This window comes from Nerophis ophidion, linkage group LG08 (genome assembly GCF_033978795.1).
Source record: "Nerophis ophidion isolate RoL-2023_Sa linkage group LG08, RoL_Noph_v1.0, whole genome shotgun sequence".
Classification (NCBI taxonomy): domain Eukaryota; kingdom Metazoa; phylum Chordata; class Actinopteri; order Syngnathiformes; family Syngnathidae; genus Nerophis; species Nerophis ophidion.
The window spans coordinates 27,506,334-27,533,592 of NC_084618.1; the positions used below are offsets into that span (position 1 = coordinate 27,506,334).

The 27,259-nt window shown below is 39.8% G+C and overlaps 1 protein-coding gene across 2 annotated transcripts; it reads right to left on the bottom strand.

Annotated features, from left to right (window-relative positions):
- Positions 1-143: 143 nt before the first annotated feature.
- trappc13 (trafficking protein particle complex subunit 13) lies at positions 144-27,105 on the bottom strand. 2 transcript variants are annotated; one of them, XM_061908175.1, is made up of 13 exons: positions 26,945-27,105; positions 25,996-26,064; positions 22,724-22,823; positions 22,572-22,656; positions 22,380-22,507; positions 15,618-15,690; positions 15,432-15,476; positions 15,223-15,240; positions 8,084-8,217; positions 7,817-8,015; positions 7,653-7,753; positions 5,243-5,390; positions 144-444 (listed from the first exon to the last, which is right to left on the bottom strand). In XM_061908175.1, the coding sequence occupies exons 1-13, from the start codon at positions 26,988-26,990 to the stop codon at positions 337-339; spliced, it is 1,254 nt and encodes a 417-aa protein (XP_061764159.1). In that variant the 5' UTR covers positions 26,991-27,105; the 3' UTR covers positions 144-336. The 2 variants fall into 2 exon arrangements, with proteins under 2 accessions (XP_061764159.1, XP_061764160.1); XM_061908176.1 differs by lacking the exon at positions 15,223-15,240.
- Between the last annotated feature and the right edge of the window lie 154 nt (positions 27,106-27,259).

Sequence of the window (27,259 nt, forward strand, 5' to 3'; positions counted from 1 at the left end):
GATATCTGTCACAGGAAATGGGTTGCACACACTGGCCACTTCATTAGGTACACCATCTGATGAGAGAAATAGCAATTAATAGTTGGTCAAAAAGTCCTAAAATACTTGAGTTGTTTTCCTAAGCACACAACATATCAATAGGCTTCTTAACATGATTCATACAGATTTTATTAACATTTATTCACATGTACATCATTCTTTTCAACATTATTCACATTCATTTGCAAGCTAAAACCCAGCCAGCGTCGTCCTCATTAAGTGTTGCATTGCGAGGTCCACAATTGGTCCGTTAGCATCTTTAAAAAAAAAAAAAAAAAAAAAGTGCTAAAAAAGGAGCTAAGAAAGGTGGCCGTTATTCGGACACACCACACACACTTGAGCCACGTCGTCGTACTCATACGTCCTCTTTAGAAACGAGTCCGTCAGTCTCAGGCCAGAAATGCTCTGAAATAAAACAACAATGTGATGTGACGGACAGCTTTACTACTGTTTACACACACACACGACACATTTCTTTGAGTTAATTCTGCCACTGTACACCTCACTTATGTACAGTAACTTAGTGGGTGTGTGACACATGCTAACTGTTAGCATGCTAATATTAAGTCAGAGTGTGTTAATTACCAAGTTATATGACTCCTAGGGTGAAGCTTAAAAAAATTAGCTTAAAAACTTAGTATGCTATTGTTAGCAACAGCCGAAAAATTTGCCTAAAAAGTTCGCAGTGCTCTTTTATCCTGCACTACCATGAGTTAATGCAACAAAATGTTGTTCTTATCTGTACTGCAAAGTTCGAATTTGAATGACAATAAAAGGAAGTCTAAGTCTAAGTAACATTAAAGGCCTACTGAAACCCACCACCACACAGTCTGATAGTTTGTATATCAATCAATGATGGAATATTAACATTGCAACACATGCCAATACGGCCTTTTTAGTTTACTAAATTGCAATTTTAAATTTCCCGGAAGTTTTTTCCTGAAAACGTCGCGTAATGATGACGCGTACGCTTGACGTCACGGGCTGTTAGGGATATGAGCGCTGCACACACACACAGCTAAAAGTCGTTTGCTTTAACGGCATAATTACACAGTATTTTGGAGATATGTGTTGCTGAATCTTTTGCAATTTCTTCAATTAATATTGGAGAAGTCAAAGGAGAAAGACGGAGTTAGGAAGCTTTAGCCTTTAGCCACACAAACACACGGTGATTCCTTGTTTAAAATTCACAGAGGTGAAACTTTACTATGGATCAGAGCGGACATGGATCCCAACCGAATGTCAACCTGCAGGTTTCGGTGAGAAAATTGTGGTTAAAAAGTCGCTTCTTACCGGATATCAGCTGAGCTTGTGCCGCCTATACAGCTGCTGTCGACTTCCCTGAGACACTGCGCGTCGACACCCGGCCGTAAACGTACACTTCCGACTATCAGGTACTGTTAAACTTACTAAAACACTAGCAACACAATAGAAAGATAAGGGATTTCCCAGAATTATCCTAGTAAATGTGTCTAAAAACATATGAATCCGTCTCAATGCAATCGCGTTTTTTTTTTTAACTTGTTTTTTTTTCTAGTCCGTCGCTATCAATTTCCTCAAACACAAATCTTTCATCCTCGCTCAAATTAATGTGGAAATTGTTGTTTTCTCGGTCCGAATAGCACTTTTTGTTGGAGGCTCCCATTAAAATCAATGTGAATATATGAGGAGCCATCAACACGTGACATCATCGTCTGCGACTTCCGGTAGAGGCAGGGCTTTTCTCCAGTTGCGAACTTTATCGTGGATGTTCTCTACTAAATCCTTTCAGCAAAAATATGGCAATATCGCGAAATCATCAAGTATGACACATAGAATGGACCTGCTTTCCCCGTTTAAATAATAAAATCTAATTTCAGTAGGCCTTTAGTATGCCAACAGTTACCATGTGTCACGTCCAGTGTTGTTGGGACTAAAGCTTTACAAAGTAACACCGTTATTTTCGGCGGGAACTAGTAGTCTAACGCGTTATTTTTTATATTCAGTAACTCAGTTACCGTTACTACATGATGCGTTCCTGCGTTATTTTACGTTATTTTGTATATAGTATCGGCTAGAAACTGAAAAGATCTGAGTGTGTTTTATTGCTGCGGTGTCATTCTTTTGACTGTTCCTGTGTTAAGAGGAAGAGGCGCGCCCGAGCTCTGTGTGGGTGTGTGTGTGTGGGGCGGGGGGAGGGATCTGTGTTTACTAACAAGACATGCCAAAGCCGAAGCCGAGTTTCTTAACCTGGAGATGATCTCACTACTTTTCTTTTGACGAGCAAAAAGAAAAGAACATTTTAGTTAAATGTAAGTTGTGTCTTGGACCTAAGATCCTATCTTCTACCAAAAAACAGCAATTCAAATCTGCTGAAACACCTACTAAAACAACATGCTTCGTCCAAGCTAGTAAAGAGAGACACACAGCGGCTGGATTTTAACGGAGGGACTGCTTGCAAGGACAACATTGATAGAGCCATTGCAGTGTGTGTGCTAGAAGACATGCAGGCTATTTCTACAGTGGAGTCACCCGCTTTCAGGCAGCTGGACACAGTGGACAGTGAGTACATAAACATGGAAAACAAGCTAAAGAAAACACTCAAAACTCTGCCTGTGCTCATCATTCATCACTGAAGGTACACACACACTGTCAATTCTCTTATATACTCTTTCATTCCAGACTTCTAGAGTGTTTGATTATCACATCACTCTAAATGTATATATAGACTATGAAGTTCACAAACATAAAGAGGGATCCTAGTGGACCTGGCCAATTTTTCCTTTTCTCTAACCTAAAAATGGGGAAATGTGTAGAGTGTTCTGGGCTTCAGTAGTGTTGATGTCATGAATATATGATTTTATTTCACAATTCCTTGAGAGAAAAAAACGCCTGGTAAGGCGTGTGTATAGAAGTATGTGTGCTGCATATAGTGACATGACATATAATCACGTGATGTGTGCCATCCTTGGGTGAAGCCTGGTTTACAGCTATGTTGTGACATGTTATTATGCGGTTTGTAACTAATGTATGTTATGCTGCCTCTATTTTAAATAGTTTTGTCAATTTGTTCTGGCCCAAATGAAATTGGCCCTTTAAAGGCCTACTGAAATTAGATTTTCTTATTCAAACGGGGATAGCAGGTCCATTCTATGTGTTATACTTGATCATTTCACGATATTGCCATATTTTTGCTGAAAGGATTTAGTAGAGAACATCCACGATAAAGTTCGCAACTTTCGGTGCTAAGAGAAAAGCCCTGCCTCTATCGGAAGTCACAGACGATGACGTCACATGTTGATGGCTCCTCACATATTCACATTGATTTTAATGGGAGCCCCCAACAAAAACAGCAATTCGGACAGAGAAAACGACAATTTCCCCATTAATTTGAGCAAGGATGAAAGATCCACGTTTAAGGATATTGATAGCGACGGACTAGAAAAAAACAAAACACGATTGCATTGAGACGGATTCATATGTTTTTAGAGACATTTACTAGGATAATTCTGGGAAATCCCTTATCTTTCTATTGTGTTGCTAGTGTTTTAGTGAGTTTAACAGTACCTGATAGTCGGAAGTGTACGTCCACGGCCGGTTGTTGACGCGCAGTCTCTCAGGGAAGTCTATGACAGCTTAATGGGCGGCACAAGCTCAGCTGAAATCCAGTAAGAAGCGACTTTTTAACCACAATTTTCTCACTGAAACCTGTTGGTTGACATTCGGTTGGGATCCATGTCCGCTCTGATCCATAGTAAAGTTTCACCTCCGTGTTTGTGTGGCTAAAGGCTAAAGCCTCCCAACTCCACTTTTCTACTTTGGCTCCTCCAATATTGATTGAACAAATTGCAAAAGATTCAGCAACACAGATCTCCAAAATACTGTGTAATTATGCCGTTAAAGCAGACGACTTTTAGCTGTGTGTGTGCGCAGCGCTCATACTTCCTAACAGCCCGTGACGTCAAGCGTACACGTCATCATTACGCGACGTTTTCAAGAAAAAACTCCCGGGAAATTTAAAATTGCAATTTAGTAAACTAAAATTCTGTATTGGCATGTGTTGCAATGTTAATATTCCATCATTGATACATAAACTATCAGACTGCGTGGTGGGTAGTAGTGGGTTTCAGTAGGCCTTTAAAACATACCTTTGTCTTTGTGTGTTGTATAGAGATCACATGGCTTAGCAGAGTTGAATGATCCAAATGCATGTCAAGTTGATCAACAGATTGTATTATTCTCCAGTGCAATAATAGTACTGAAATGAAGGCTAAAAGGGCATTATAAGAGCCTTAAATAAAATTAAAAAAAGAAGTAACTAAATAGTTACTTTTCACAGTAACACATTACTTTTTGGTGTAAGTAACTGAGTTATTTTTGAAGTAAAGTAACTAGTAACTGTAACTAGTTACCGGTTTTCAATAACCAACCCAACTCTGGTCATGTACATGTGATATTATTCTAAGGTGTACACCGGAAAACTGGATACAATTATTACCATGCTAACAATTAGCATGGTCAAGTACCAAGTTAAATGACTGAAGTGTATGCCTGAAACATTGCCTTAAAAGGTAGCACGCTAAAGTTAGCATGCTATCATGCAAACAGTTACCCTGTGTCACGTACCAAGTTATGAGACTAAGGTGTGCATCGGCTGAATTGGTTAAAAAAAGTTAGCATGTTAATGCTAGCATGCTATTGTTGACATGTTTACATTTGAGCATTTGTCACGTATCAAATAATATGACTGAAGTGTATGGTGGAAATATTGGCTAACAAAGTTAGCATGCTAACATTACTATGTTAATGTTAGCATGCGTCGAGTACCAAGTTATATTATTCTGGAGATGTACAGCTAAAAAATTGGCTTAGACAGTTAGCACGCTAATGTTAGCAGGCTATCATGTTAACATTAGCATGCTACCAGTTACCGCGTGTCACGTACCAAGTTAGATGAATTTAGGCTGTACATTGGCAAAATTGGCTAGAAAGTTAGCATCTTATTGTTAGCATGTTTACAGTTACCATGTGTCACACACCAAGATATATGACTCTAGGTGTACATCGGCAAAATTTGCTAAAGAAGTTAGCATGCTAATTTTTGCATGTGTCACGTACAAAGTTATATGACTGAGGTGTATGGCAGCAAAATGTAATAAAAAGTTAGTATCATAATGTTAGCATGCTAACAGTTAGAGGTGCAAAGTGGAATAAAGATGTGTACCTGCAGTCCCTGCATGGACGACAGCAGCGTTAGCGGGAGGGAGAGCGAGGCGGCGGGGTTGAGCTTCCCCAAGGCTCGGCCCGACACGCCGCACCAGTGTATGCAAGACGTGTTGCACATGTCAAGAACCAGGTCCATGGTCCTTTCGCTGCAACACACGCAATAACGTCAATGACCGCCATAACCACAACACCAGGAGGAGCTCCACAAACCAAGTCAAACCCAGATTCCGATCTAACAGAGGTCTGAACTCATTGTCTTTCTATGCCACATCAATATGGAATGCTCTCCCAACAGGTGTAAAAGAAAGTGCATCTCTACCCTCCTTCAAAACCGCACTAAAAGTATACCGCCAGGAAATTACAACCCGAAACACACCCTCCCCCTCCACATCCCCGGATTGTAAATAATCGAATGTAAATACTTGTTCTTTTGCTTTCTGAGCTCACTATGTTCACTGCTCGCTGTACATATCCTACGAAGTCAGACCTACACTGTTTCAATGTCCATTTCTCAGATGATATAATTGTTGATGACTGAAGTATGCTGATAGCAACCCAACCTAACCCACCCCCCGGATTGTAAATAATGTAAATAATTCAATGTATATACTCTGATGATTAACTTGTGTGAGGACTGTATTATGCTGATAGTATATACAAACCCTATTTCCATATGAGTTGGGAAATTGTGTTAGATGTAAATACAAACAGAATACAATGATTTGCAAATCCTTTTCAACCCATATTCAGTTGAATATGCTACAAAGACAAGATATTTGATGTTCAAACTCAAACTTTATTTTTTTTGCATATAATAATTAAGTTAGAATTTCATGGCTGCAACATGTGCCAAAGTAGTTGGGAAAGGGCATGTTCACCACTGTTTTACATCACCTTTTCTTTTAACAACACTCAATAAACGTTTGGGAACTGAGGAAACTAATTGTTGAAGCTTTGAAAGTGGAATTATTTCCCATTCTTGTTTTATGCAAAGCTTTAGTAGTTCAACAGTCCGGGGTCTCTGCCATCGTACTTTACGCTTCATAATGCGCCACAAATTTTCGATGGGAGACAGGTCTGGATTGCAGGCTGGCCAGGAAAGTACCCAGACTCTTTAACTACGAAACCAAGCTGTTGTAACACGTGGCTTGGCGTTGTCTTGCTGAAATAAGCAGGGGCGTTCATGCTAACGTTGCTTGGATGACCACATATGTTGCTCCAAAACCTGTATGGACCATTCAGCAAAAATGGTGCCTTCACAGATGTGTAAGTTACCCATGCCTTGGGCACTAATACAGCCCCATACCATCACAGATGCTGGCTTTTGAACTTTGGGCCTAAAACAATCCGGATGGTTATTTTCCTCTTTGTTCCGGAGGACACCACGTCCACAGTTTCCAAATATAATTTCAAATGTGGACTCGACAGACCACAGAACACCTTTCCACTTTGCATCAGTCCATCGTAGATGAGCTCTGGCCCAGCGAAGCCAGCGACGTTCCTTGGTGTTGTTGATAAATGGGTTTTGCTTCTCATAGCACAGTTTTAACTTGCACTTACAGATGTAGAGACCAACTTTAGTTACTGACAGTGGTTTTATGAAGTGATCCTGAGCCCATGTGGTGATATCCTTTACACAGCGATGTCTTTTTTTGATGCAGTACCGCATGAGGGATAAATGGTCTGTAATATCGTCGCTTACGTGCAGTGATTTCTCCAGATTCTCTGAACCTTTTGATGATTTTACAGACCGTAGATGCTAAAATACCAAAATTCCTTGCAATAGGTCATTGACAAATGTTGTTCTAAAACTGTTTGACAATTTGCTTATAAATTGGTGACCCTCGCCCCATCCTTGTTTGTGAAAAACTTAGCATTGCATGGAAGCTGCTTTTACACCCAATTTTGGCACCCCCCTGTTCCCAATTAGCCTGCACACCTGTGGGATGTTTCAAATAAGTGTTTGATGAGAATTTCTCAACTTTATCAGTATTTATTGCTACTATTCCCAACTTCTTTGTCACGTGTTCCTGGCATCAAATTCTAAGGCATCAAATTCTAAAGTTAATGATTATTTGCAAAAAATAAATAAATAAATTATCAGTTTGAACATCAAATATGTTGTCTTTGTAGTGCATTCAATTGAATATAGGTTGAAAATGATGTGCAAATCATTGTATTTCGTTTATATTTACATCCAACACAATTTCCCAACTCATATGGAAACGGGGTTTGTATTTATACCATGAATTGATTAACGTGGACCCCGACTTAAACAAGTTGAAAAACTTACTCGGGTGTTACCTATTAGTGGTCATTTGTACGGAATATGTACATTACTGTGCAATCTACTAATAAAAGTCTCAATCAATCAAAGCTGAACCGTCGATGCGCAGGCGCTCACTGACCTGCAGTTTGTGATTTTACAGCTGATGTCGAATGGTTCTTCCAGGTTCACCGTGTCAGGAATGGTCTCCATGGACAGTCGGATGTCTCCGTAGCCCGGAGCCTGGGAGACCGTACGACGTGTGTTATTCTCGTGACAATTTGCTAACAGGCATGCTAACAGCACCATTCTCTGCAGCTGGCTGGTCTGCAGCCGTCCTCTCTCCCCCAGGTTGGTCTTCCACACGATGTCCAGCTTCCCGATCACCGTCACGCCCTTGATGACGCCGGCCTTTTCGGCGTACTCGGGCTTGGGCTTCAAGCAGTAGAGGTACTGCCGTGTGTCCATGGGCTGCAGGTAGGACATCTTCCCAAACGTCGACACCCTGGTAGGACGCAGAGGAGTCAGGCTGACCTTTGACCCCGCGCGGTGTTCCACGTCAGACACACGTACCCTTGGTCTTGGAGGGTGACCGTGTTGAGCTCGCTCACGTTGTACATCATGGAAGGCTCCAGGGACACCTTCTCCATGAACATGGGGGACGTGGTGATGTTCTGGATCTGAGCCTCCAGGAACACCTCGTCTGTCTGCCGTGACAACAAGTCACCTCAGAGGGGGGGAGAGGGTCAACGTGCTGGCAGGGGGCGGGTTAGGATGTTTAACCCTTGCACGCCCAAAGCTTTACTCCGCACAATTTTGTATTTAAAACAGACTCTCGTCAATTTGTGTTCTCTGATGTTTCCCTCTTACACACATGTAAGAGGGATGTGTGCTATGGCTATGAGTTGTGTTTTCCCTCGGCCTCAGTCTGGACCCTCTCTCTAGGGGCTCAGGCTCAGACCGATTTTTTTGTCCTTACCATTGTGTACCTGTATCTTAACATTTTTGTAAGGGGCGCCGGAAGTTGAAGATCCTGTTCTGTCTCCCTGTAATTTTTGTCTGATCTTGAATGGGATTGTGCTGAAAATTTAATTTTCCCCTCGGGGATTAATAAAGTATTTCTGATTCTGATTTATCCTGATGAAGATGAACTACATTCGCGTTATTTGAAGCAAAGTTAATAATTAGTATCTCTTGGGGGTAAGGAATTGGTGAAGCAGGAGACTTTGTTTACAAAAAGGAGGCATTTCATTATTAAGAACTTACTTTGTCCTCTTTTTTAAGCCGACGGCCTTACAGACGCCATGTGTGTTCTGGTATTGAGAGTTGGTCCCTAACATGGCGCCCTGTCGTCACCTGAGGGGCTTTTGACCAATCATTTAAGAGATTGTCCGGCCATACTCTCTGTGATTGGTCAAAAAAACCCTAACGAGACTACAGGGCGCCATGTTTGGGACAAACTCTGAAACGAGTTGTCCATACCATTGACATCTTATAAGTAGACGCAACATTGGCTGCTGTGACGCGAGAAATTCGGCCGCCATCTTGAAGTGGTGATAGGGAGCCGACGAGCACCCTAAACTGACAGTTGACAGTTAGAAAACAAAGATGTTGTTCAGCATTTTCCTGCTCAAATGAGCGGACTGTTGAAAATAGGAATCGGGGGATTACTTTTCAAAAGTAAAATTTATACATTAACGTACTATTGGTTTTATTTTGTGAAAAGAATATTACCACAGAGTTGAGAAGGAGCAAAGAGCTTCAATAGTACTGAAATCGTAGCCGCTAGCAAACAAGAGAATGACCATAATAGAATAGCTTGTCAATGAAATTAATTAAATTTAAAAATGTCATATTTGAATACAGATTTTGGTTTTATTCTGAATCCAGTGAAACAGATTGGTGATTTTAGCTGATATAAAGACTTTCAGGTGTTTATGTTTAAGTATTTGGCGCTTTTATCCAAAGTGACATGCATAAAAAATACATATAAAACAATCACTGTAAACATTATCATTTAAGGGAAGAATGTCATACTAAATATCAATACAAAGTGTCAAGACAGAATAAACTCTCTGCTGCTCCAGCAACAGAGATACAATCTATAGGTACCTAAGATATATAGATATCTAATGTATTCATACACTTTTAATGTAAGATTATACGCATGTATATATAACCTAATCGTATTGTTTCTTGAACTTAAAAACATCTGACCGTTTCTTTTCCCCTTCTCTGGGATTATATTCCCAGTTTTGATCTCGGACGTCTGGTCACTTATAGCAGTGGTTCTCAAATGGGCGTACGCGTACCCCTGGGACTACTTGCTGGTATGCCAAGGGGTACGGGAGATCTTTAAAAAATATTTTAAAAATAGCAACAATTCAATAATCCTTTATAAATATATATTCATTGAATAATACTTCAAAAAAATATGAATGTAAGTTCATAAACTGTGAAAAGAAATGCAACAATGCAATATTCAGTGTTGACAGCTAAATTTTTTGTGGACATGTTCCATAAATATTGATGTTAAAGATTTATTTTTTTGTGAAGAAATGTTTAGAATTAAGTTCATGAATCCAGATTGATCTCTATTACAATCCCCAAAGAGGGCACTTTAAGTTGATGATTACTGCTATGTGTAGAATTTTTTATTTATAATTGAATCACTTGTTTATTTTTCAATAAGTTTTTAGTTGTTTTTATATCTTTTTTTCCCAAATAGTTCAACAAAGACCACTACAAATGAGCAATATTTTGCACCATTATACAATTTATTAAATCAGAAACTGATAACATAGTGCTGTATTTTACTTCTTTATCTATTTTTTTCAACCAAAATGCTTTGCTCTGATTAGGGGGTACTTGAATTAAAAAAATGTTCAAAAGGGGTACATCACTGAAAAAAGGTTGAGAACCACTGACTTATATCATATAAGAATATTCTCTTACTGTTAAGCAAACTATGAATAATAAAACACACCAAAACATGTGTCCTTTATCATAGCTACATGTATTACAAAAAAAAAAGCGTGTGAAAATCAGTGGTATTCAGTGAGGTAAGATGAATTAAATGCGCTGCCAAATGTATTGCTCTGAATGGAGCGGATCACCACTCCAAGATGGCGGCCCTGCATCTCGTCAGCACCAGTAGGCAGTAGTGGTCGATACTGCCTCAACTTATAAGATGTCTATGGTCCATACTCTCTCTACAGATTGTGGTATCAGTTGTGCCCTCTTGTATTGTTTCCTATAGGCAGTGCCTCTGTTAAACAGGAAGCCCATCCATCAATTTTATACTGCTTGTCCCTCTCGGGGTCGTGGGAAGTGTTGCCACCTCCAATCCAATGGATAATAAGTAAGTGATTTTCATACCTACAATTCTCTTTTTTCTCTCCTATTATTAAAATGACTAATTAGGACAACGAAAAACTTGCGATCCACTTCAAAAGCATAAATCTGCCATACCTACAATTGTTCTCTGAGTATATCCACTTGATTAAGACTTTTCCGACATACACACTGCAAAATAATACAAGCTTGTATGATTTGTGCTGATATCGTGTCAGAATAATATCAGTATTGGCCAATACTCAAGGCTCCTATATTGGTATCGTATAAGGAGTAAAAAAGTTGCATCAAGATGCCCCAAATTTTGATCTTATTGCGCCAAGTAAAAGGTATATGTCCTTATTTTGTATTTATTATGTATATATACACACAAATATATATACAGTCGTGGTCAAAAGTTTACGTACACTTGTAAAGAACATAATGTCATGGCTGTCTTGAGTTTCCAATAACTTCTACAACTCTTGATTTTTTTTTTTTTTTGATAGAGGAATTGGAGCACATACTTTTTGGTCACGAAAAACATTCATTAAGTTTGGTTCTTTTATGAATTTATTATGGGTCTACTGAAAACGTGACCAAATCTGCTGGGTCAAAAGTATACATACAGCAATGTTAACATTTGGTTACATGTCCCTTGGCAAGTTTCACTGCAATAAGGCGCTTTTGGTAGCCATCCACAAGCTTCTGGTTGAATCTTTGACCACTCCTCTTGACAAAATTGGTGCAGTTCAGCTAAATTTGTTGTTTTTTCTGACATGGACTTGTTTCTTCAGCACTGTCCACGTGTTCAAGTCAGGACTTTGGGAAGACCTTTCTAAAACCTTCATTCTAGCCTGATTTAACCATTACTTGACCACTTTTGACGTGTGTTTGGGTCATTGTCTTGTTGGAACACCCAATTGCGCCCAAGACCCAAACTCCGGGCTGATGATTTTAGGTTATCCTAAAGAATTTGGAGGTAATCTTCCTTTTTCATTGTCACATTTATTCTCTGTAAAGCACCAGTTCCATTGGCAGCAATACAGGCCTAGAGCATAATACTACCACCACCATGCTTGACATTGCTGTATGTATACTTTTGACCCATCAGATTTGGTCACATTTTCAGTATATCCATATTAAATTCATAAAAGAACCAAACTTTAAGAATGTTTTTTGACAAACTCATGATAGCCATGATATTATGTCCTTCACAAGTGTATGTAAACTTTTGGCCATGACTGTAGCTGTGGGGAATAAGACTTTTTTAGGAAAGATATTCTAATTAGTGATCAGTATGTATAAGACGGTCAAGTTTGGGCGTGGGAGGTTAAAATGAGTGAGGTGATGAAGAAGTTTAAACAGCCCCTGGCAACACAAGTCAGATGTTCCACTCTTTTCTAGTGGTCTTTGGGGTTCTTTGTGGTCAACTAAAACTGGAGTTGACGCTGAGCGAAAGCAGCCCAGATTAGTTCATGCCGCCATTCAACGCATCCAAAGAGACCACCATGCGCAGCCAGCCTGGCCCCGCCCCCTTCATTGCTTCTTAATTGCTTCATAACATGATGACTGTGATTGGAATCTTAACCACACAATTTTTAATTGTCATGTGAATAGGAATGGGTACTGAATCTGGTACTTTTTTGGCACCGACCGAATCCCGCCGGTTCTACCGATTCACGTAAAATCCAACAGTGCCATGTTTTGCATGACGCCACACCCGTTTGCCGACATTGCATTTAGGCAATCACTCCAGAGGCATTGAGAGCGGACTCAGCCAAACTACCTCTAAGTAATATTGCAATTTTCAATGCCAACTAAGAATTGACTGAAAAAAAGACTCCAACGTAAGTTAAGTAAGCTCCACTTTTCCATAAATGCGCTAGCTTGATGCTAATATACTGTACATTGGCTTTGCTACTGAGATGCTACTGATTAGCATTAGCGATTTCAACACCTTTAAATTTGTTAATGAGAACTACAACTAGGACGCACGTTACAATTAGAGATGTCCGACAATGGCTTTTTTGCCAATATCCGATATTCTGATATTGTCCAACTCTTAATTACCAATTCTGATATCAACCGATACCAATATATACAGTCGTGGAATTAACACATTATTATACCTAATTTTGTTGTGATGCCCCGCTGGATGCATTAAACAATGTAAAAAGGTTTTCCAAAATAAATCAACTCAAGTTATGGAAAAAAATGCCAACATGGCACTGCCATATTTATTATTGAAGTCACAAAGTGCATTATTTTTTTTAGCATGCCTCAACACAGCAGCTTGGAATTTGGGACGTGCTGTCCCTGAGAAAGCATGAGGAGGTTGAGGTGGGCGGGGGTGTATATTGTAGCATCCCGGAGGAGTTAGTGCTGCAAGGGCTTCTGGGTATTTGTTCTGTTGTGTTTATGTTGTGTTACGGTGCGGATGTTCTCTCGAAACATGTTTGTCATTCTTGTTTGGTGTGGATTCACAGTGTGGCGCATATTTGTAACAGTGTTAAAGTTGTTTATACAGCCACCCTCAGTGTGACCTGAATGGCTGTTGACCAAATATGCCTTGCATTCACTTGTGTGTGTGAAAAGCCCTTGATATTATGTGACTGGGACGGCACGCGAACGCAGTGCCTTTAAGGTTTATTGGCGTTCTGTACTTCTTCTGTACCACTCCGTACAGCGGCGTTTTAAAAAGTCATAAATTTTACTTTTTGAAACTGATACCGATAATTTCCGATATCACATTTTAAAGCATTAATCGGCCAATAATGTTGGCAGTCCTGTATTACCAGACATCTCTAGTTACAATCAAACAGCTGGTGGGCAATTAGTACAATACTTCCAGTATTAACACTTTGTAGGGCACGGCAACAGAGAGCCAAGACTGAACTGACTCGCCAACACCCCTACTGCCATCTAACTTCTGCAATTGTCATATTGTCAAATCAGACTCAGAAATGAAATGATAAAACAAAATATAACAACTGGACATCACAAATAGCGCATTATTCAATGTTGCAATAAAAAATGAGATGTTATTATCAAAAATATTTACCGTATTTCCTTGAATTGCCGCCGGGCATGTAATATGCGCCTGCCTTGAATTACTGCTGGGTCAAACTCGCTCCCCAAATTTATTTGCGCATGCTTACTTTTACCGCTGGGTCAAATTCGTGATGTCACGAGTGACGCTTTCCCTGTCGTCTTTTTCAAAATGGCGGAGGAGTTTTTTTGCTTTTACTATGTGTAAACCACGGGTCTTGTTCCACAACTATACAGATCACACTGATGGTTGTGATATAAAACAACTTTACCACTCTTACTAATATGCGCCACACTCTGTGAACCCACACCAAACACATTTCGGGAGAACATCGGCCCTGTAACACATTATAAATGCAACATAACACTTACCCAGAATGCCATGCATCTATGACTCTTGGCTATATTATACCCCCCGCTAGCACCAAACCGGGGGGGCGTGTATAATATAGCCAAGACTAATGGATGCATGGCATTCTGGGTAATTTTTATGTTGCGTTTATAACGTGTTACAGAGCCGATGTTCTCTAGAAATGTGTTTGGTGTGGGTTCACAGAGTTTGGCGCATATTAGTAAGAGTGTTAAAGTTGTTTATATCACAACCATCAGTGTAAAAGGTATGGCTATTGACCAAGTATGCATTGCAATCTCGTATGAGAAGAAGCGAATTGCTTGCGTCCGGCCGGCACGCAGATAGATAGCATGGTGTAAAGGTGGGCGTGATGACATGTTGTAGAGCAGTGTTCCCCAACCACCAGGCCGCGGCCGCAGAAATGTTTTTAATAATTTTTTTATTTGATCGCATTCAATATTTTACCGCATGCCATTGGTAAGCGCAGGGGTGAGAAGAGGTTTTAAAATTATTAGCACTTGCTTACTTTTACCGCATGCCTTGAATAAGCGCAGGAGTGAAAAGAGGTTTTAAATTAATTAGCGCCCGAGCGGCTATTCAAGGAAATACGGTAGTACTTATTAACACAAAAATTGGTAGCGTTGCGCACCGGGGAATCGGTATCGTATCGGTTCAATTGTGAACGGTACCCATCCCTACTCGTGAATCAAATCAAATAAACACACACACACACACACACACACACACACACACACACACACACACGCACACACAACAAGCATACCCATGCGGGAGGAAGTGGCGAGCAGGCGTGTCGACAGGAAGGACAAAATAACAACTGTGGAAGGTTGACGTCAAAGACAAACATGTCGCTTCATATGTTGGAACATTTGAATGCTAATCATGCTAATGCTACTAACACTTCCACTGTTGTCGTTTGTGCAGAGAAGAAGCGATGAGAACATAAGAGCATTACCACAGAACTGAGGTCACTCTAATGGAGAAAATAAAAGACAAAATGAACACATGCCAAAGATGATGACCATGAATGTTCTACTGAAGGTCATCGACCAGAAGAACCTTGCATCTCCACTTTGGCCCATCAACATGGGGGAGCAGGGTTCCCCGGGTGGAGACCGTTCATGGAAGCTATCTACTGACAAACATGATGACGCGCTAACCTACCTCTGCGTTGTAGAACTTTGTCTTCACATCCAGGGGCTTCAGGACCTGATTGAAGATAGAGTGCAAGCTGAACGTCTCCATTGCTCTCCCGCCACCATAACAAACAAGTGAAAGCCAGCTCAACGTCCAGTCTGCTGTGACATGTCTCACGTCTCCTCTAATGACAACGCTAAGCTCCGCCCTCACCTGGAATTTGAAGAACTTGCGAAAGTAGAGCTTCTCCCCGAACTGTGTGGTGTAGCTGACGGCGCAAACCAGGCTGCAAAAAGACATTAGTCGCCATGCATAATGTTATAGAACGCAGAGTGACACCATAAAAAAACAAAGGCATGGTCGTGGATAACCACAATGCATCCCACAGGACATCTGGCTGTTCTCGTACCCACACTGAAGTCAAATGGTCAGAAAGCATGTCCATCCATCAATCCATTTTCTACCGCTTGTCCCTTTTGGGATCATGGGGGGTGCTGGAGCCTATCTCAGCTGCATTTGGGCGGAAGGCGGGGTACACCCTGGACAAGTCGCCACCTCATCGCAGGGCCAACACAGATAGACAACATTCACACTCACATTCACACAATAGGGCACATTTAGTGTTGCCAATCAACCTATCCACAGGTGCATGTTTTTGGCAGTGGGAGGAAGACGGAGTACCCGGAGGGAACCCAAGCAGTCACGGGGAAACATGCAAACTCCACACAGAAAGATCACGAGCCCGGGATTGAACTCAGGACTGCTCCGGACCTACGTATTGTGAGGCACATGCACTAACCCCTGCCCAGAAAGCATGCATTAATCACAAAGATTATTATCAAGGCTTAGGTCAGGCTGATTACAAAAATAAATAGGAATCAAATATACTGCAAAAAAGGGACTCAAAAAACGAATACAAAACTCAGTTACGCAGTGCTAAAATAAAGAAATTACAACTAAAATAATAATAGATAATAAGATTGTATATGTTTCTTTAATAACCTTTCAATAATTAAAAAAGTGAAAATGAAAATTAAGCTTCACCATTTTATAAGGGACGGCGTGGCGCAGTGGCCGTGCGCAACCCGAGGGTCACTGGTTCAAATCCCACCTAGAACCAACCTCGTCACGTCCGTTGTGTCCTGAGCAAGACACTTCACCCTTGCTCCTGATGGGTGCTGGTTGGCGCCTTGCATGGCAGCTCCCTCCATCAGTGTGTGAATGTGTGTGTGAATGGGTAAATGTGGAAGTAATGTCAAAGTGCTTTGAGTACCTTGAAGGTAGAAAAGCGCTATACAAGTACAACCCATTTATTTATTTATTTATATATACTTTTTGCCCTTAAGAAACGTCTCTATGACTTAACTCCAGACTTCTTCTGTTTGATGTTGTCATTACTGCCGCAAGTGGTGGAAAAGTGTATTACAACTGAGTACGGCCGCGGCCCATTCGGACCACAGCTGAGAAACACATATTTTTAGCGGCCCTCTCAGGGGCACTCAGACTCGGGCCGCGCAATATAGAAGATAGAAATTTAGTCAATGATAGAGCTTTTAATACTATGGTCATACTGTGATAATCTATGTTGATGACACATTCCAGCTGTGTCCTGCAAACTTGACACCAACAAGCGAACAAACGCGTCCTCAACGCAATGTCGCATTCTCGCTAAGTCAGCAATCCTCACCATCATTGCAGCAAATAAACTTGTTTTATTATCACTGGAGGATGAGGACTAGCTAAACATGCCACACTTCACACTGTAGAAGGTAGGGTTGGGCAATACATAGAATATACTCCATGTTTGTCTCTGTGCGATGTATAAAATTACTATTTTGTGAGTATTCGAGTATATGTTCTCACACAGTTGCTTTTAGCTGCGGGCATTACACTACAGGCTTTTCTCACTCTTTCTTGTCTCTCCTTACAGAGAAATAAAACAAGCGCACTTTGTTACATGTGTCACATACTGTCGCGCGCGCAACATCGTACGTCCTCGCCAAGCAGAGAGGTTGCGGCATGGGTAAAGTTAGTGCGCACCTGCGCAATTGCGCATTGCTCACACGCCCTCTGCGCACAGCAAATCTATGCAGCGCACAAAATCAAATCCCATCTGAACTACAAACACAATAAACAGATAACGATATGTTCGGTATGCTTTTGCAACGCAACTGTGATTAACAAGTGGCCAACAGAGAAAATAATGTTCGTCAACACTGTTGAAATTATGACGTCTGTACAGACGGTTTAAAGAGAGTAGGAATTCCATCCGTCACTTTATTGAGCAAAACTGTTTGTCGGCCGTAACCACAACAAAAAACCTAGTAAAAAAAAAAAAGAACTTCTATCTATCCAAACTGGTCATTATCTGCCGTGTAAATTATTTGTCATCTGTCATATCGACAACAGCCGTTCTCTTTCTCTCTTACTTGCACCAACAGACGCACCACCAGTGATGGATTTACGGCCACACAAAAGGTCGGGATTACTCCAACACCACACAAAGTGTCAATTCCAGATTGTTACACTATGACTACCCAAACAGATGTGCTTATTCTACTGTCATGTATTAAAAATTTTAAATTGTCGTATGAATATTAATCATGGAATGCTGTTACTAGATTACAGAAATGCTAATACAAATATTTATTAAGCGGGACTAAATGTGATCTCCGAAAGGGGTACAAATTATTTCCAAATCTGGACCCCCACCTAGACAAACACTATAGCGCATATCCATCCATCCATTTTCTACCACTTGTCCCTTTCGGGGTCACGGGTGGTGTTGGAGCCTGTCTCAGCACACAGCTCACGAAAAACAAGATTGTATTTGTTATGTATTTATTTAAGTGGGACAAATCACTTATATAAGAAACAAATGTAATGAAAATGACTGTTGTCATTTGATTATTAAAATAAAACATTTAACTTGTTATTTAGTCAGCTTTGGGACAGGAGTGCTGCTGGTGTGGCCATAGGGTGCAGGTCTGATGTTGCTCACATGCGCTTTACTGAATGCTCAGGGAGTTTTTGCGTTTGCTCACACACATGAACAATTAAGAGGGAGCATTGATTTGGACAAATGTATGCGCCTGGATAAAACATTAATTTGTGTTGTTCACCATGTAAGCCCAAATCAAAACTGTTCTCGAGTTGCCAAGCCGTGCATATTTTACACGAGAAATGCTGCCAAAAATGTATGTGTTAGTAAGGAAGATCATCCGCACAATTATAGAATAGAATAGAATAGAAAGTACCTTATTGATCCCTGGGGGAAATTCAGCAATTATGTCAAGTCACTTACTTGGTGCGGACCAGAATCGTACATGTGTGACAGTCCAATACATTGTTGACTGGGACTTAAACAGTGCCTGCCTGCAAATGTATTTTCTTTTATCTGAGTTTGATACATGTTATATTATTTGCACAGCTATGTTATTTATTTTACGTAGAAAGAATATTTTTCCATTTTATTTATGTTATGTAATTCTGTGCTACTTAAACAGTTTATTTTCCGTGCTGTTAATGACCATCTTGACTAACTGGGTTAATAAAAGTTCCCTTGACTGTTTACAGTACAGTTGCTATTCACTTCAATTTCAAATGAATATTTTCATATGTATACTTTCACTGTTAAATATATCGAGATATCAAATATTGAGTTTAAGTAAAAATATATCGAGATATACTTTTTCGTACATATGGCCCAGCCCTAGTAGAATAATATGCTAACCAAAAGCTAGAGCTTTTGAATGTAAACAAAGGCAGGTAAATTGATACAAATATCAGCAGTAAGGATAGTATAGTATTTGTTTACTATAGGGATTATATCTATATTTTTTATCATCCCAAAAATATTTTTTCATCTTTGTTATTGTTTACAAACTCAGGAAATAAGTCCTTAGACACAGGAGGACTTTAAGGGCAAAAACCAAGGGATTTAAATCCGAGCCAATAACAGGAATTAATTTAAACAAATTATATTGTTACACCGCCATCCTGTGTTTTGTTTGATTATAATTGTGATCAAAATTTCAATCATTCAATGATTTCAAAATTTGAAGTATTAGCATTGGTATCAACTATACCGCCCATGCAACAACTTTGTATTTGTAGTATCGACCAAAACTAAAGTGTCCAAAAGAGAGAAAAATAAGCACTTATTATATTTAAACGGATGTGTAGATAAAACCATGTCACAACAGAAAAGAGGGGTGCAACGATTATTTGAATTTGTGGCCTACAATTATATTTGTCTTTACATCATCATGGTGTTTTTGTCCGGGCGGGGTACACACTTCAAAATGTCTTCACTCGTAATGTTTTTCGGAGTGAAAACATTTTGAAGTGTGAAAACATTTCCTCCTATTCTTGTTTAAAACATGAATACCTTGCTCATTTTGAAAAGCGCACCTTGTATTTATGGCAGTACTTCTGTGATACGGGAGCATTTAAAGCGGAGGCATGATGTCGGACGTCGGAAGGGAGGAGGCGGACTCAACCTCGGTTACAATGTTAACTTGTACCTTGCTAGCTAGCAAACAGGTGTGAAACAAAGCTGTGTGAAAAATAACTAGCATTTTATCCGAAGTCAAACAGCTAAACTTAGTTTCCATTAATTCAAGTACCTTTTAAAGCAGCATCTATTTACAATGCAATTTAAAAAAGGCACGATAACACACACACAGCGGTGGTAACAGAAGTTTAAACATACAATCTAAAAGATAACTAACTTGTGAAGAATTAATCAATGATACAATCCTATATATTGAGTCTGCGAGAGTGCCAAAACTGCCAGGAGTTAATCAATAATAAATAATATACAAGTGTGCAGCTTTTTAACCACATCATCCCAAAATGCCTGTTTTCTTTTTGAGGAAGTAATAGATTTGGATTTTAGTTGTTTGTTTTTATTGCTGCTATTTTAACTGCTTTCTAAAAATATAAACATTGTTAATATTTTTTTTTTAAATAATTTTTTAGCACTTCTTTTTTCTTTCTTTCAAATTGACAATATTTTATTAGTCATTTACATTTTTGTAACAGCCTAGTGAGCAGCACAAAATACAGTATAAATAAATGTTTATGAATGAATTAGTCATCTTTGTTGTTGGTGAACAAATGCCTAAAATAACTGAGAAGGGAACGGAACTTTTTGTGGAATGTTGCTTTTTTTTCACAATCATTTTGAGAGACAATAACATATGTCTTTTTTTAATTTTATATTAAAGATGATTAAAAAAAAACACTTGAAAGATGCGGCTAATGGTAGTCACCGTAGTAGCCTTCAAAGCCCTGTAAAACAACTTCAAAACCCTCCATCAATGTTTTATATACACAGTGCAAGTATATATACAGTATAATGTAGTAACAGATATGATCATAACCATATGTAATATGTACAATATTTACCGTATTTTGGTCTTTGGAACTTCTGTCAACAACCCTTTCCGGATACAAACACGCGGGTGTGTTCTCATCATGGAACATTTGGTAACAACGAAGACGACTATTTTTTGGACAAATGAGGATTCACAACCGTATCTTTTTGAAGCTGATTATACGGAGGATGAACTACTGCTTCTAGAAGCCAGTACATAGGAAGAATGAGACGTTGGAGAAAACGAAAGCCGAGGGAGTGAGGTGAAAGTGAATCAAAGCTGCAAAGTATGAAACTTGAAGACAAGCTATTTCGACATAAATGGAGTGCTTAACTGTTATAACTGGGAAAAAATGTCCTTGGCCAGCTGGACTAAAAAGTCCATCGAGTGAGTCACACTTAATATTGATCATGCTACACGCAGCACGTCATGCGTGGTATTACAACGACAGTACATACGCTGTCTGGCTAGTTCAGTACAAACATAACATGAAATAATACTTAACGGATATTGTAATATGATTGTTAATGTTTTTGACTCAGTACAGATCGGGGTTGTATTGCAGTGTTGTGCATTACAAACTCGAATGCGTTTTGTGCTGACGTAGAAGCAAACTTATTTCTTGCCGTAATTAGTTTCAACGGCTAATACCGAAGCACGCCGATGTGTTACAATGCTAGAAAAATAGTTCCTCAGTGTTCACTCTAACAATAAAAATGTCGCTACAGTTTGGTTGTTCTACGGGGTACAAAAAAATAACAACCAACGAGAACGAGCCGACTTTTATGTTTAAACCTTTTGTCTTCTTGTCTCTTAAAAGGATTGAGTCCCCAAAAAGTGGAGTTCCCCTTTAAGCTGCATTTAAAAGTCGATGAAAAAAATGTAACTATTAAATAGCTGTACGCTTTATAATGCAACTTGACAACTAATGGTGACGATAGTCAATGACCTGTCGACTATCAAAATCCTGGTAGTTGTTAGTTGCATCCCTAAGAAAAAAGTAACCAGATATTAAATGATAAATGAGTTGTACTTGTATAGCGCTTTTCTACCTTCAAGGTACTCAAAGCGCTTTGACACTACTTCCACATTCACACACTGATGGAGGGAGCTGCCATGCAAGGCGCTAACCAGCACCCAGCTGTACTGAGCAAGGGTGAAGTGTCTTGCTCAGTACACAACGGACGTGATGAGGTTGGTACTAGGTGGGGATTGAACCAGGGACCCTCGGGTAGCACACGGCCACTCTCCCACTGCGCCACGCCGTCCCCAGTCCTCTAATTAACAGTAAATTAGAAAGTAAATTCATATAATTTTAAGAAAACAATACAACTGCAATTGATGCAATATTTTACAGCAGTAGGAGCATTTGTGTCTCATTTTGAAATGCTTCTATTATCATTTACATATGCTGCAGCATCCCCCGCGACACTGTACGGGACAAGCAGTAGAAAATGGATGGATGGATGATATATTGTGATACATATTGTTTTCACAGGAGGCTGCAACATATATCGTGATACAGATTTTAGGCCGTATCGCCCACTCCTACCTCAAAATGATCAGTAACAATAAAGGAAGGGGAAAAACGCACATGTGTGTTCCGATCTCTTTAACTTCGTGGTGGATGACGTCATCGATGCAGCATTCAGGTTTAAGTTCGGTCATGGCTGAGTTGGACGCCGACAGGTTTAGTCTTTGCGAGCTGGTCTGGAGGTCAGCCTGAGGAGGAGCACAAAGCGCTGAGAGAGAGGTTCAACAGGGGGGAAGAAAGCAGCGGCAATACCTTGACCAGGATGTCCTTGACCACCTGATTGCTGTCGTTGTGCACGCTGATGTAACTGGAGAAGGTCTCACCGAGGAAAATGTTCCTGAAAAATGGAGGAAAAGTCTGATGGCACGCCAACTTGCCGATTGCTGAAGAGAGACGAGACGAACCCAAAGTTCTGAGGTAGCGTTAGCATCTCGCCCAGCATCAACGTCTCAGTGCCTTTGATCGTGGACGGGTCGTCCCGCATGAGCTCACCAAACAAGCCACCTGTGAACCCAAACACGATGTGAGAAGTTTAAGGAACACACAATTAGTAGAGACAATCCTTGCTGATACCCTGTAGTAGGGCAGGGCGATATGTCGATATCGATATACTCGATATATCGGGGGTTTGTTTCTGTGCGATATAGAAAATGACTATATCGTGATATTCGAGTATACGTTCTCACTAGGGGTGTGGGAAAAAAATCGATTCGAACACGAATCCCGTTTCTCACGTTGTGCGATTCAGAATCGATTCTCTTTTTTTTTTTTTTATTGATTTTTTTTTTAATCAATCCAACAAAACAATACACAGCAATACCGTAACAATGCAATCCAATTCCAAAACCAAACCTGACCCAGCAACACTTAGAACTGCAATAAACAGAGCAATTGAAAGGAGACACAAACACGACACAGAACAAACCAAAAGTAGTGAAATAAAAATGAATATTATCAACAACAGTATCAATATTAGTTATAATTTCAGCATAGCAGTGATTAAAAATCCCTCAGCGCCTTTGATCGTGGACGGGTCTTCCCGCATGAGCTCACCAAACAAGCCACCTGTGAACCCAAACACGGCGTTAGAAGTCTAAGGAACACACATTTAGTAGAGACAATCCTTGCTGATACCCTTTAGTAGGGCTGGGCAATATATCGATATACTCGATATGTCGGGGGTTTGTTCCTGTCCAATATAGAAAATGACTACATCGTGATATTCGAGTAAACGTTCTCACTAGGGGTGTGGGAAAAAATCGATTCATATTTGAATCGCGATTCTCACGTTGTGCGATTCAGAATCGATTTTCATTTAAAAAAAAAAAAAAAAAAGCTTTTTTTTTTTTTTATCAATCCAACAAAACAATACACAGCAATACCATAACAATGCAATCCAATTCCAAAACCAAACCTGACCCAGCAACACTCAGAACTGCAATAAACAGAGCAATTGAAAGGAGACACAAACACGACACAGAACAAACCAAAAGTAGTGAAATAAAAATGAATATTATCAACAACAGTATCAATATTAGTTATAATTTCAGCATAGCAGTGATTAAAAATCCCTCAGCGCCTTTGATCGTGGACGGGTCTTCCCGCATGAGCTCACCAAACAAGCCACCTGTGAACCCAAACACGGCGTTAGAAGTCTAAGGAACACACATTTAGTAGAGACAATCCTTGCTGATACCCTTTAGTAGGGCTGGGCAATATATCGATATACTCGATATGTCGGGGGTTTGTTCCTGTCCAATATAGAAAATGACTACATCGTGATATTCGAGTATACGTTCTCACTAGGGGTGTGGGAAAAAATCGATTCGAATTTGAATCGCGATTCTCACGTTGTGCGATTCAGAATCGATTTTCATTTAAAAAAAAAAAAAAAAAGCTTTTTTTTTTTTTATCAATCCAACAAAACAATACACAGCAATACCATAACAATGCAATCCAATTCCAAAACCAAACCTGACCCAGCAACACTCAGAACTGCAATAAACAGAGCAATTGAAAGGAGACACAAACACGACACAGAACAAACCAAAAGTAGTGAAACAAAAATGAATATTATCAACAACAGTATCAATATTAGTTATAATTTCAACATAGCAGTGATTAAAAATCCCTCATTGACATTATCATTAGACATTTATAAAAATAAAAAAAAAAGAACAAAAATATTACGTCACAGTGGCTTACACCTGCATCGCATCTCACAACACACTGTGTCCAATGTTTTCACAAAGACAAAACAAGTCGTATTTTTGGTTCGTTTAATAGTTAAAACAAATTTACATTATTGCAATCAGTTGATAAAACATTGTTCTTTACAATTATAAAAGCTTTTTTTTTTTTTTTTCAATCTACTACTCTGCTAGCATGTCAGCAGACTGGGGTAGATCCTGCTGAAATCCTATGTATTGAATCAATACAGAATCATTTTGAATCTGAAAAATATCGTTTTTGGATCGAGAATCGCGTTGAATTGAAAAAAATCGATATATAATCGGATGGCAACCCCAAGAATCGATATTGAATCGAATCGTGTGACACCCAAAGATTCGCAGCTCTAGTTCTCATGCAGTTGCTTTTAGCTGCGGGCATTACACTACAGGCTTTTCTCACGGAGACTTAAAACAAGCGCATCGTCGCGTCACACGCCCTCGCGGAGCAGAAAGGTAGCAGCATGGGTAACATTAGCTGTGATGGTAGCGGAGTGGTGCGAATGGTAATACAAGAGAAAGAAGGTGCCAATCTGGTAACAAATGAAAGATGAATTAATTCCTAAGAAAAACAGCACAGGGTCCATCGTCTGCCGGTGGTTTGGGCTTCAAGCGGGAAGATAACGAACAAGTATGCGGCAAAAGCGTTGCTACAAAAAGTAACACCTACTGCTAATTGGTAGCATCATTTGAAAAGTCACCCGCTAGAGAATGAAGAGTGCTTGAAATTCTGCATGTCACCATCTTAGTTCGGTGCCATACCCACAAAATGCCAAAGCAACCATTTCCAGATTAACACCATATGAAAAAATTAGTCAACAGAAGGAGATAACGCCACCAGGCACCTACCACATAGCGAAGAACATAAACCGTTTGAATTCAAATTATGCAGCTCATTTTCATTTGACAGTTATTGAAATATCTTGTGTGACATCATGCACAAAAGTGCCCTTTATTTGGTTTAAACTATTGTAGTTGCGTTCTGTACAAAAAGTGCACTTTAATTTAGTGTTGTTTTGATAGGTCATCTTAGTGACATCATGCACAAAAGTGCACTAACAGCTTGTTTTAAAAACGTCTCTGACAATCTTGCACTTTCTGTTTTGAAATGACATGAATTTTTGTGCCACAGCTTAATAATTGTTTAATAAATACAGTTTTGGTAAAATGAATTAATTGTGGTGTCCCTCTCTGCATGAAAATTTAAAATTAGCATATTAATGCAGTATGAACAAGAATGTTTTAATGTAGACACATAAAATCATCATACTGCTGTGATAATATGCATCCGGTATTAATTGAAGGCTAAGGCAAAATATCAAGATTTATATCGTGTATCGTGACATGGCTTAAAAATATCGAGCCATATCCCCCAGCCCTACCCTGTAATACATTTTTGGTATGTATTTCACCGTTTGTTTGTTTTTTTCAATAAAACATTGAATCACCTGGCAGGTCTCGATCTTCACATGTCACTGGCAGGTTTGTGAAGAGAGTCGGTTTGGTCAGTCGCATCACTGCAAAACAAAGCGTTACATTTTATTAGTGTGGGGCTGAGGTCATCTCAGTGTGACAAATATCACGTCATTCATTCCAACTGGAGGATATGTCTAAATTCTACATTAATCTAACACTTATTAACGCTAATGAGAACTACTAGTCTGTGATGAGTTGGCGACTTGTCCAGGGCGTACGCCGCCTTCCACCCGAAACGCAGCTACCACGAAAGGGACAAGCGGCAGGAAATGGATGGATGGATGGAGAACTGGCAGCACGGTGGAAGTAAGAAGGTTCTGAGTAGTCCTGAGTCCAATTCCGGGCTCCGGATCTTTCTGTGTAGAGTTTGCATGTTCTCCCCGTGACTGCGTGGGTTCCCTCCGGGTACTCCGGCTTTTTCCCACCTCCAAAGACATGCACCTGGGGAGAGGTTGATTGGCAACACTAAATTGGCCCTAGTGTGTGAATGTTGTCTGTCTATCTGTGTTGGCCCTGTGATGAAGTGGTGACTTGTCCAGGGTGTACACCGCCTTCCGCTCCATTGTAGCTGAGATAGGCTCCAATAACCCCGCGAACCCAAATGGAATAAGCGGTAGAAAATGGAAGAATGGATGGAGAACTACTAGTAAGTTCCAAACAGTAAAAACCAAGCAAAATGAAGTTAAAAATATTAACTAAAGATGAACAGAAATAAAACTGTTGTCACTAACTAACGCCATTTCATTAAAACATGAATTATAGCGTTGTAATAATCCTACTAAAAATGTTCAAGTAATAATCACATGCTTGTAATTATTAGCGTCTTAGCAGCTTGCAACAGGAAGTAACACCAGTACGCTACCGCCGTACTTCTCACTCTTCTTTATCCGTAAAACATTTCTGACGACACTCATAAAATACCTTTTAGAGCGAGAAGGTGTTCCTGTTTGGTCTGACTGACATCCATTTTTACACAAATATATATATATTTTTTATTCGTGCTTGTTAGCTACTTAGGTAGCCAACTGTTGTGACTGCTGACCGGAAGTGCATTTCTTCTTCGTGGTTTAGCGAGACAGCACAACAGCGTCCCTTACAGGAATAAGGCTGATGCTATAACAATACGACACTAGCAACAATTGACTAGATCAGTCTGGTTCTCAACCTTCTTTCAGTGATGTACCCCCTGTGAAAAATGTTTTAATTCAAGTACTCCCTAATCAGAGCAACGCATTT

Excerpts from the sequence above, each read along its gene's own strand:
- trappc13 (XM_061908175.1), bottom strand. The coding sequence starts at position 26,990 with ATGGATGTCAGTCAGACCAAACAGGAACACCTTCTCGCTCTAAAAG. Across the intron at positions 22,824-25,995 it reads TGAAGATCGAGACCTGCCAG|GTGGCTTGTTTGGTGAGCTC; the intron begins GTGATTCAATGT and ends TTGGGTTCACAG. Across the intron at positions 22,657-22,723 it reads ACGCTACCTCAGAACTTTGG|GAACATTTTCCTCGGTGAGA; the intron begins GTTCGTCTCGTC and ends TCCATTTTTCAG.